The 12,856-nt window shown below is 39.1% G+C and overlaps 1 protein-coding gene across 1 annotated transcript; it reads right to left on the reverse strand.

Moving 5' to 3' along the window:
* Positions 1 to 467: 467 nt before the first annotated feature.
* Positions 468 to 9,159, reverse strand: mtcl3 (MTCL family member 3; the record flags this gene model as incomplete). Its single annotated transcript, XM_081387979.1, has 6 exons — positions 468 to 578; positions 2,730 to 3,917; positions 4,450 to 4,518; positions 6,557 to 6,715; positions 6,871 to 7,095; positions 8,482 to 9,159. 6 exons carry the CDS (start codon positions 9,157 to 9,159, stop codon positions 468 to 470), a joined length of 2,430 nt encoding a protein of 809 aa, XP_081244105.1.
* Positions 9,160 to 12,856: the final 3,697 nt, after the last annotated feature.

Genomic DNA, 12,856 nt, shown 5'->3' on the forward strand with positions numbered 1-12,856 from the left:
TCATGTATCTATTCTGCGGTATTGAAGCATTTCAGATATTTCAATATCAATATGTATCGTAAAAAAATGTACATTACATTGCATTTAGTTTATTATTTCAGATGCCTTTTTAAAAGACTACAGTTGAAATAAACACACATTTGGCGGGTTTGGGGTGTTAATGTCAAGCCCTGATCAGGACACAATGCTAACACATATCATTTAAACTATATTAAATGTAATAAGTTAATGAAATACACAAAAAATTACTCACCAAATAAACTGAATATACAAACAGTGAAGCAGATTGTGAGTGGACGCTTGTGTTCGGTTGAGTGACTGTAGTCTGTGCCTGAAATGATCATCGCTTCCTGTCCCATGTGTAACCTTGATGACATGTCCAAAATCAATATGATAAACTAAGAAAACAGAACAAAAAGAAAAGGAAGAAAGTAACAAAACTGTACAATAAATAAAAGAAATGAAATTTACAGAACAAAGAAAAGAGTGAAAAGAAAGACTAGTTTGAAAATAGTGGCATACGATAAAGATGAGAATAAAACAAGAATGAGAATAAGCAAAATAATAGGTTGAAACATCTGGGTTGATATCAAAATGGAAGAGGAAATGGAAGAAAGAGAGTATCAGTGAGTCTATAGAGAGGCAGAAGAGTGCAATATTCATTACATGATCAAGATTGAGGAAAACAAGTGAATATCACAATCATCCATTAAACAAACCTTATTATCTGTAAGAAATTAATGGTATAATTCACCCCAAATGACAACTTTGTCATTATTTTACTCATCATTGTTCCAAACCCATATGCTGTTATTGTATGTATGCATTTATTTATTTATGTAAAATGTGAAGAATCTGTATGCCATTTTTTGACTCATGCATTATATCCCAATTGCCTTGTGTGACAAACAGACCAAAACTGGCATCACTATTCTCTAAAAACCCTGCTCTCCACCAGAGCTTTCACATCAAACATGGCACATTTTTCACATCACCTCAAATATAACATCAATAACATCTTCAAACATGATTGTTCTTATGACAAAATGTCATTGAGGTCTAAACTGGTGCTATATTTGATTTGAGAGCTATGGCATAATGGGACATTTTTCAATGAATTTAAAATGTAGTATGTTCATCATGCAAAACTTATTTATGAATATACTGTAATTTACTCATGCTTTATGGTGTTTTTGGGCCTTTTTGGAGCTTGACATGAAATTACAATAAACTTGTTGTGTGATTCTTCAAAATGTCTTATTTGATGAAAAAATACATACAGGGTAAAAAATGGCATACAGGGTCAGAATGTCATGAGGATGATTAAATAATGATTGAATGTTAATTTCTGCTAAACTTTTCCTTTAAAGTGCCCCATTATGCGATTGTAAAGGTTCCGGCATAATAACATGCATCTAAGATAAAAAAATAATAATAAAAAAACACTTTTGTTTTTTCATAATATACATTGCAACATCACCTCATTTCTCAGTGTCTGAAACAGTTCGATAAAGAATTTGGTCGCTCTAAACCTCTCCTTTCTGAGAGCCTATTGGTCAGATGGCTCAGTCTTTTGTGATTGGTCTACTATGCTCTGCTCTGATTGGTCAGATGCCCAGTCTGTTGTAACCGGTCTACTCTGCTCTGCTCTGATCGGTCAGATGCCCAGTCTGTTGTAATTGTCTACTCTGCTGTGATTGGTCAGATGAACCAGTCTGTTGTGATTGGTCTACTCTGCTTTGATTGGTCAGATGACCCAGTCTGTTGTGATTGGTCTACTCTGATCTGATTGGTCAGATGCCCAGTCTGTTGTAATTGGTCTACTCTGCTGTGATTGGTCAGATGACCCAGTCTGTTGTGATTGGTCTACTCTGCTTTGATTGGTCAGATGACCCAGTCTGTTGTGGTTGGTCTACTCTGATCTGATTGGTCAGAAGGCCCAGTCTGTTGTGATTGGTCTACTCTGCTCTGATTGGTCAGATGACCCAGTCTGTTGTGATTGGTCTACTCTGCTCTGATTGGTCAGATGGCCCAGTCTGTTGTAATTGGTCTACTCTGCTGGGATTGGTCAGATGACCCAGTCTGTTGTGATTGGTCTACTCTGATCTGATTGTTCAGAAGGCCCAGTCTGTTGTGATTGGTCTACTCTGCTCTGATTGGTCAGATGACCCAGTCTGTTGTGATTGGTCTACTCTGCTCTGATTGGTCAGATGGCCCAGTCTGTTGTGATTGGTCTACTCTGCTCTGATTGGTCAGATGGCTCAGTCTGATGTGATTGGTCTACTCTGCTCTGATTGGTCAGATGGCCCAGTCTGTTGTGATTGGTCTACTCTGCTCTGAGTGCAGTGCAGAAAACAGCATCGTCTCGCCATGTCAACAACACAAACCAAACTCTTCCAGGCCTCAACTACAAATATAGTATGTCTATGTTGCCCCGCCCCCAACTGTACACAGTGTTTGAGGGCGGAGCCGGGTAGACATTGTTCACTGGAAGCCAATGGAGACCATAGGCTGGCGTTAAGCAAATTTGTTACAAACCTACATAGGTTTGAGCAGGAAGACTGGAATTACTGATGACTTGTTTCAGGCAGTTCAGAATCACTTCTTTATTTTCGGAGACAGTAACTCCATTTATCAAGCACTTTGATCTTTGAAACTTTGCAGACCAAAAGGATATATCCAAAAAACCATAATAGGTTTGTGTAAGTCTTGTGTTTATTTGTACTTACTGACAGAGGTTCTTCAGTTTCTCGATCCTCTGGTTTTGGGACATCCAGGCGGTCGATGAAGTTCTGCAGCTCCTTCTTGAAAGCTTTCATCTGAGCATTGATGCGGTAAAGCAGCTCGTGCTCTCGTATTCGACCGCCCTCATCATCATCATCCATTCTTCCAAACAGCTCACCGTTGGTCGCGTAAACACGCGCTTCTGCAATGATGGTGCTGGTATCAGCAATGAGTCTATCGATGGTCCTGCTCAATCTTTCCGCCTCTATACGGATATCAATCATCTGCTGGCGGTCCTTGAAACTTCTCGGTAAAAAACGTCCCTCTGGGGTGTAGAGGGAGCGAGTAGGAGTGAGGCACCGGATGTTGCGGACCTCCTCGGAGTCACTTTCGCCGCCAACGGGACCCTCACGTTTGCGATGCGGTGTGAGCCGAGAGCAGTCATCGTCGCTTTCCCTGCGGCCACAGTCGCTCTCTGCGTCGCTGTCCCTCGGGCTGCCGCGGATGCCCAGGTGGGACGCCAGATCGTAGCGTTGCATGTTGGACAGCAGCACGCGGTTTTCATACTGCAGCTGCATCACCTTCCCGCTCAGTTCGTTGATCTGCAGCCTGGCGACCTTCAGCTCTTCCTGCAGAGCTTCAAACTTTGCCCCATCGACCGCCCCGCTGTTGTAGCGTGAGCCCTCATGTGACCCTGCCTTGTATTTGAGCTTGTTGAGCTCGCTGGTCAGTTTCTTGTTCTGCTCTTCCACGTCAGCCAAATTACGGCGCAGAAGTTCAGCCTCATCCTCCACCAACTGCAGCTGTTGCCGCATTTCGGACAGCGCCTCGCTCTGCTCTCTGGACGACGGGTCTGTCGTCCCACCGGCCAGCTCATCCCCGCGCATGTCATCCAACTCGGCCTTCAGCCCGCGGTTCTCTACTTCCAGCTCCACGATTTTGCGACCTAAGATATTGGCTTCTTCTTCCACAAGCCGCAGACGGAGCTTCAGTTCGGACTCTCGGGTGGTGGGGGGACCTCCAGCCTCACCTTTGGGGAGAGGACTGTCTACATCACCGTAAAAAGAGCGGTACTTGTGGAGCTCCTGCTCTAAACGGTCCTTCTCTTTGTCTATCTTAGCCATTTTCTTCCGCATCAAGGTGGCCTCTTCCTTGATGAAGGCCAACTGGCATTTAAGATCTTCATTTTCCTCCTATGGAAGAAAATATAGTTTGGAAATTGGTGTCGAATTTGCTGTCAAATTGTTAATGCATTGATGTTGTTGGTGCAAATCAAGCGCATAGGAACAGGTAGGACTCTGAAAAGTCTACATGCCTCATGAAAATTAGAAATTTGTAGGTGACATTCACTGCTTTTATTCGAATCAAAAAATATATTTTTAGCATCACTCAATCAACTTAAATATATTAATGTATACTGTACCCTTTATGTGTTAAATCAGATAAAAATAGCAGGTTATCACTTTTTACCATTTACCACCTGCACACACCTGCATTTGTAATCGTTTTGAAATGCGTGCTCTCTTTTCACTTTCATTTCGCGTTACCCCCAAAGAGTTACTGTGCCCTCACTCATTTAGGCAGCCAAGTGGTTGACAAAGGATTATGCTTGTGCTTATACCACAATTTTAATTCCCAAAAAGTGCATATGGGGGGGGGGGACTTAGAAATGTATACTCTTACAAAAGCTGCTGATGCATTTGACAACATCTGAATGTCTCTTACCTCTGTTGGGGTTTGTGGAGTCCTCTTCTCTGATGTCTTTACATCTTTTCCTCTTCGTTTCAGAGAAAGCTGCAATGCATTGGAATAAACATGATGGAACTTCATTATCTACACTGAAAAAAGTGAAACGACTGTGTCCTTTAGTTAAAGTTCATTTTTATATTGGTCTAATCAAAAATCACGGTTTTGTTCACTTTGTCTAAATCAGGGTTCCTCAAACTTGGTCCTGGAGGGCCGCTGTCCTGCAGAGTTTAGCTCCAACCCTGATCAAACACACCTGAGCAAGCTAATCAATGTCTTCAGGATCACTAGAAACTTTGATCAGGGTTGGAGCTAAACTGTGCAGGACAGTGGCCCTCCAGGACCGAGTTTGAGGAACCCTAGTCTAAATGCACATAACTTTAAGCAGAAATTATTGTGGTTTTATAATTTTTTTCTTATGTTTTTTAAGCATATAACAGAAAATACAATACATATTTTAAAAAGACATCACAACACAAAAGAGTGGTGTAGGCGTGATGTCCGAACCCAGAAGACTAACTCGTCGCTGGTTCCCTCCTATGGGGTTTTATAATGGGGTTTTTCAAAAGTAAAATAAGATCTGTGGTAAACATAATTACCTAGTTCTGGCATGAAACTCATGGCGCAGGCTCATAAGTCTTTGACTCATTTGGTAGCGATCACATTATCTACATGGCACATCTGATTGGTTGCTGTTGCATCAGCGTCCAATGAGCTGCGGCTCAACATTCAAACAAATACCGCTAGTGTTGCTGGTAGCAGTATGCAACGCGCTTTAAGAAACCCTCCACCTTCCCCAGCTCCACCTGTATAGATCTGCTACGGGGGTTAAATCATGTATGTTACATGTGCAGCAACAGCAACATGTCTTACATGCTCACATCAGTGTCTGTGAATGTATTGGCAGAAGCAAGTCTTGGTACTTGATCTATTCCGCCAAGACCAAATACATTAACATTGCCATATCCATTACCATACCAATCTCTATCACCATATCAATCTCCTGAGAGCTGTCATGAAAGAACTTGGCGATACTTGAACTCCTACTAATACTTGATACTTGTCTTTGACCGTGAGAGATTTGGCGAGATCGGGACTCTGGTTGTTCGAGAATGTAATCTTGGTCACATCACGGCTCTCCACACACTATAGGAACAGAACCTAAATAAATCTATGATAAATCTATTCTTTTTTTTATTGTCATGTTTGTGCTCACATTTTAAAAATCTGATGAGTTTTAAAAAATATTTTATTGTGGGCCAGCCTTTATGTTTTGTTTAAGGTGAAATTAAGGTAACGGTAAAGGTGACTCTCGCCAAATTGCAACCTAGGCTATTTTTGTTAATCTACCCGAGTCAAACATTCGTGTAAAAGCATAATTAGAATGGAAACGCCACTTTTAAGTTTGACCGTATTTAAGATCTTTACATCTTTACTCTCCTCATGTTATGTAGCATTCGGAGATCGGAGACAAAATTCCAGCCACTGGAAACACTAACTGATAAAGTGAGTCGTACAAAACCTTTCTTTTTAGTAAACTCTGTGTACACAAACAATGTTCTTAATGCTGGAGTTCATGTGTAGAGCCCCTGGTGATACTTCGAGCAAAGTTTCATGTTGTGTCGAGCCTTCTTAGTGTTTTAAAAATAGCGATTTTTGATGCTATCATAGTTGTGTCCCATTCACTACCATTCACAAGGCATTTTGACCGAAAACGAAAATACGGTCAAACTTAAAAGTGGCGTTTCCATCCTAATTATGCTTTTAAACGAATGTTTGACTCGGGTAGATTAACAAAAAGAGAGTTACAAGAAAATATATAGATTAAGTATGGTATGGTCTTTAAAGTAAATAATCTTTTTAATTTGTTTAAATTTTTTTGTCTTGGGGAAAAAAATGTTTTGGATTCATATTAAATCAAATCTAGGGTCTGAACCAAACCATAAATATAATTTGAGTAAAACTAATTTGTCAGTAACAAAGTAAAAAGTATATCTTTTTTTCAGTGTATGCAGTACATATCTGTATTCTCAAAGCTATATAGTTATATATAGTTTATTATACTGGTTAGTTAAACTGCTCTCACCTCTTTGGTCTTCTCCAGCTCGTTCTGTAAAGCCTGCTTTGTCACCTCAACTTCAATCAGCTGTTCCCTCAGTCGTTCATTCTCTTCGTCTGTTTTCGTTCGTTTCTCCTCCACATTCTCCAGTTCATTGTGCAGTCGCACAGACACATCCTTGGCCACCTGGCAGAGGAGAGAACGTTGTCTAGTTACTGACACTTCTCTCATTCCTTGTTGTTTTGTGGTTCAGTGTTTTTGACAGTTTCTACAGTGAAAAGTTAAAGCTGTGCATTCATTGTTTACAGGCATCAGAGTTTGCCGTGAGGATTTGAGTCTACCTTCAGGTCTTGCTCCAGGCTCCTCAGCAGCTCCCCGTCGATTTCACCTGTTTCTGCGAATCGCATCCGCTTCCTCTCTGCCTTCCGCAGGCGATACTGGAGGATTCGGCAGTTCTTGTGGGCTCTCTCGAGTTCACGCCGCATGTCCTGCAACTGACAGGCGTCTTCCTCGTAGAATGTGTCCCTAATTTCGTCCATCTCCGCTCGCATTTCTTCAATTTCATGCTAAGATAGCGAAATATCAATTTTATGTGCAGGGTTAGTGACAAAAAAAATAAATGTCTAAGGTGAGTAATCTTTGTAAAATCTAGTTTAACATCCATGCGCCAGACGACTTGTTGGATAGGTTTTAAAAAAGTTATTACACTTTATCTATCTATCTTTATTGCACTTTCAACAAAATTGTTAAAAGAATTATTACAGTTTTTTTGATTAAAGTTTTTCAAAAGTATACGCTACCGGTCAAATGTTTGGGATCTGTAAGATTTTTAAAAGGCTGCATTTATTTCATCCAAAGAAAAGTAAAAACAGTGAAATTAAAAAATATTATTACAGTTTTAAACATAATTTATTCCTCTGAATTTTCAGCATCGTTACTCCAGTCTTCAGTGTCACATGATCCTTCAGAAATCACTCTAATATGATGATTTGCTGCAAGAAACATTTCTGATTATTATCAGTGTTGAAAACAGTTATGCACAATTTTTCAGGATTATTTGATGAATAGAAAGTTCAAAAGAATAACATTTATCTGAAACAGAAATCTTTAGTCACATTATAAATGTCTTTATTTTATCAATTTATTTTAAATGTTTGATCAATTTATTGCTGAATAAAAGTATTAATCTCTTTCTTTTTTTAAAAGAAGAATGGTATTGTATTATGTAATGAATGATATCTATTTCAGATAAATGCTGTTCTTTTAAACTTTTTTTTCATCAAAGTGAAAAACAAAACAAAACATTGTACACAACTGTTTTCCACATTGATAATAATCATAAATGTTTCTTGAGCAGCAAATCATCATATTAAAATGATTTCTGAAGGATCATGTGACACTGAAGACTGGAGTAATGATGCTGAAAATTCAGTTTTGATCACAGGAATAAATTACAATTTAACATATATTAAATAGAAAACAGTCATTTTAAATTGCAATAATATTTCACAATACAGTTTGTACTGTATTTAGAGACTTTTTTTAAAACATAAAAAAATCAGTAGGCTATGTCATAATTTTTCTTGTGGTTATGGGAAATTTATCAGATATTAAGTGATCAACCGCCCTTGAATCACAGTCATGTAAAGGGTTTGATTGTTTTCTTCAATGACAACACATCCCAGCGTTATAGTTACACCACACTTTGATTTTGGACAAATATCTTTCAAGTATTAATATTTTCTTTAAGTACTTTATCAAATGAATTGCCATTTCAATTCAAAGGCAAAACTACTTTAAATGACTTTTTCTTTGTTCTCAGAATGGTTTAATTAATTTAATACAAAAATAAAACGACGTTCATTACAACAGAGTTCTTTATCGCATGCATTTATTTAAAATTTTTAGATCCATATTTCCACTCAAGCACCATCAGTATTATCTTATCCCACCTTAAGGTATTCGTTCTCCTCCTCTAGTCTCTCGATGTCCTCCTGCAGCTCCAGGTTTGGCGGAGGTAAAGCCTCCGAGGGCCGGTTCGCCTCCGCGTGCGGCGCGTGCGGCATCATCTGCGGCTCCGTCACCGGCGAGCTCGGCGTCTTCGTTGCCATTCCGCTTTCTTTCTTCAAGCTTTTGTTCATGTGAAACTGTATGAGTTCAGACTGCAAGCATCCCTCCCTCCAGAAGCCCGGGCCGCATCCCACAGCGCTCTTGGCCGTCTGCTTGCCTCCATCAGCTCTCGCGGTCTCTCGTTTGCCCTGAGAGGCTTTCGTGGAGCTCGGCTGATCGGAGACCACCCGAGCAGCTTCGGCCCCCAACAGCGACTCCTCTGCGGCGTAGGCCTCCTCAGACGAGCTGCTGCGCTCCTCGATGCTCTTGTTCTTCTCCGCCCTTCTCAGAGTCGGGCTTTCAGCACCGCTCGCGTGGACAGCGGCCGCGCCTTTGGCCGCGTGTTTGTCTTTCCCCGCGTGGACAGTGACTGGAGAATTACTGCGGCTGCTCTTACCGCCGGGCTTCGACGCGACGCCTTTAGCAGCCGCGCTTTTGGACGCCGCTTTTGACGGCGAGTCTTTGAATCTGGCTGGCGAGGACGCGCGCTGCTGTTGCTTCATGCTTTTCACAGAGTCCATTCTGTCATCTGTACGAGTTCACGTGTGCAAGATCCATTTCTTCCTGCAGCTGTGAGGAGCAGTGCCGGCCCGTGGGGTTGTGGGGCCCTAGGCAAGATCATGAAAATTGGCCCCACTGGAGTAAAAAACTCTCATAACAATTTTATGAAGGAAGAGAAAGCACATGATATGACAATTTCAATATTTAAGTTTGTAAATGTGTATTAAGTGTAGCATTCAAAAATGAAAAAAATATTTACATGAAACTCAAATAAATGAAGTAAAATGTGTGAATTGTACATAAATTATAATATATATATATATATATATATATATATATATATATATATATATATATATATATATATATATATATATATATATACATATATATATATATATATAAATAAAATTAGGCTATAGATTGCTCAATATATAAGTTTATAAAAGTGTAACATTCAACGTACATATGAAAAAACACTAAGAAACTAAGAGATTTTTAGCATAGCCCTAGCCTAGTACATAAAAGACAGAAAGCACACATAAAAAAATAAAGCATATAAAATAAAGCATAAATTAAAGGTATTTTTGTAAATGCAGTAGTAATTATGCATAATGACTAGAAATGCAGTAGGCTACTACATTTTAACTTTTTACTGATGATCACAATAATAAAAATGTTTTGTATTATTTAGAAATGTTTAAATATTAATTTGTAAAGAGTGAGAAACCTGTTTTTAGCGGTAAGGGAGAATGGATGGGGTGCTGCATGATAATAATGGAACTGATAATCACAATTATTTTGCTCAAAATTATAATAGTGATTATTAATTACCATTATTCTCAGTTGAGAAATTGCAGAAAAAGAGACAGTTAATATAAATTAATTGCATAAATAGCCTATCAAAAGGGGTAAAACGGCCATTTTGAGGTCTGAGATGGTCCACCTTAATTTAAAAAAACTACGATAACTTCATCAGAGGATTAAAATCTATACAAAATGCATGGGTAGATAATTCTTAACACGCTGAATGTGGCCCAATTTTTCCATGTCTGTCTGTCTGTCGGCGATCATGGGCATTGTTACATTTATTAGTAAAACTAATAATACAGCAATAAATAACGCACTATTTATAGAAGTCAGAAGAACACACCTTTACTTTGAGCTTGTCTTTATTCCTCAACCATTCTCCTCTTCCTTTTTTCAGCTCCAGAAAGATGGCGTTTGGATGCCTCACAGTTTAACATATTATTATTTCAATTAACTAAAAATAGCATTGCTGTATGACTACGACTCTGACGAGACTTCGTGACGTTATGACAGACAAGGCAATCCAAATATGTGAAGTCGATATTACCATAGAGATTATAATATTTGGTATTTTATTTTTGACAGCACATTTTCTGTCATGCAAAATGCCTCATATAGGCCTAAGAAATTAAGCATTACTAAAGGATAAGAGCACCACAAAAAAAAAAAAAGTCTCTTGTTTCTAAAACGTGAGCATTTTGGAGAGAAGTGTGGTGGAATCCGTGTGTGTGAATACTGTCATAATTACGGAGGTCTCCCACTATATCTCGGGCGGTATTATGCAAATTAGCATGTGACGAGCTACTGTGTATATTTCTTATGTTTTCGTATTTTATTCGTTCTATTGTTATGTATTTATTATCTTTTTCGGAAATTTGTCATGTCTGAACTATACAGAGCTATCCTTTTTATGTATGTTGTAGGTCTGGGTAATTTATTAGATACTCACCGTCTCTGTGAACTGTATCATGATTAGTCAGGTCCATGCAATGCGACGGGCTTTTCTGACTGCGGAAGTCGAGATGCACGCACCTAAGTGAATTTTAAATATTATGCTTAATTAACGATTTATAAAGTATAGTTATTGTTAGGTACAGGTGCCCCCTCTGGCAAGGCGGGGCCCTAGGCGACCGCCTATGTCGCCTAATGGACGGGCCGGCTCTGGTGAGGAGGGAAAACAGCTTTAATATTTTATTGATGGTAGGCTCTTAAACAAAATAAAGGCAGCGGTGCCATACGTAATCTAATGCTTTCTGGCTAATGCAATTGAAGAATATTTCTGACTTGAATAAAAACAGTGAGCTACAAGGGTGTCGATCTGATTGATTTGTCTGAAGTCAGATGATGTTATAATGGCAGATCAGATGTTGTCATCATCATCCAGTGATGGTGGGGCTCATATAGCAGATTGGCCTATTCTTTTGTACGTATACCTTTACATCAAGTCTCTGATAATAGAACAGAGTATTATTTGAAGTAGCATACCCGGCTTTTTGATCAAATTGGCCTATTTCGTTCACTGTACCGAGTATTTTTCATGAGGGCCCGAGTGATATCATCATGACGAATACAAAAAGAAACAGGCTACAAAATAATAAAGGCAATAAGGCATCGATCATGTGCCAGCAGCTGAGATTCAAATGAGAAGCATCATGAATTATTATGTGCAGAGACACTAAAGCACCGGCTCCTTTACATTCATTTAGTTAGGCCATTACATCTTAGATTCTACAGGCTCGTGTCCAGGTAAACCAGGACTTTATTTCTGTCATTCTTATACTGATTCGTAATTTAATATATTGACGTAACGATGATGAGTTATTATCTTGTAACCTTTCCAAGGTGAATTAATCGTGTGAGGCATTCTTTATACCTGGTCGAGCAACAGATCTAAAGAAAACATACTTAAACATCCATCAATAACAGATGAACACAATTCTTACCTTTTAAGATCTCATCTTCTCATCTTCATGGCGCAGGCTAAAAATAATGGCAGTGTACAGCGTCCTGAAACCACCATCACAATGGGTCAATATTCACGAGGTGACGTCACTTCTGGGCGGAGCCTTGAACACCATCAGAGACGTTTGAGCACGTAGGCTATCTATCTATCTATCTATCTATCTATCTATCTATCTATCTATCTATCTATCTATCTATCTATCTATCTATCTATCTATCTATCTATCTATCTATCTATCTATCTATCTGTCTGTCTGTCTGTCTGTCTGTCTGTCTGTCTGTCTGTCTGTATGTCTATCAACACAGGAAATCTGTCTAGATCTTGTTTGTTTACCATAAAAAGGTAACTCATACAATTATGCCATTTTTTTTTAAACCTTAAAAATCTTTACAGCATAAAATCTTGATTTGTATATAGTGTAACTTCTATAAACCGTTTCATAATTAATATTTATGTTTTTAGATCTTGTGTGAGGCCAGGATTGTGTTCTCTCCTCTACCAGACTGACATGATCAATACATCGGGCTCCACCCCAGTGCATCTGCAGTCACACACCATCTGGGACTCCATCACATCCAGACACACACTGGCATTATGTCTGTCGTGTTCCTTTCTTGCCCAGTCACACTGCCCTACAAAGGCTTCAAATTGTTTGATTGAATTTGAAAAGAATTTTGATGCGTTTTCTCTGAATCTGATCACAGTGGAGTCAAACCCATCACAGGACAGATCATAAGACCCGATTCTCAATTTTGGCAAAATGTGTGATTACTACTTTTTGCCTTTGTCTTATTGACTCATTGTTTACTTGTATCCATGACACACTAGCAAAAAGCATTACGGTCAGTGCATTTGTTCCACACAAGATGCTTTAATTGAGGCTTGTAATAAAGTGTGTGTGTGCCGTGGTGGGACGGGGGATGGTCACATGTGACCTTTCTGGC

The sequence above is a fragment of the Scardinius erythrophthalmus genome (assembly GCF_964197995.2).
Source record: "Scardinius erythrophthalmus genome assembly, chromosome: 16".
Taxonomy (NCBI): domain Eukaryota; kingdom Metazoa; phylum Chordata; class Actinopteri; order Cypriniformes; family Leuciscidae; genus Scardinius; species Scardinius erythrophthalmus.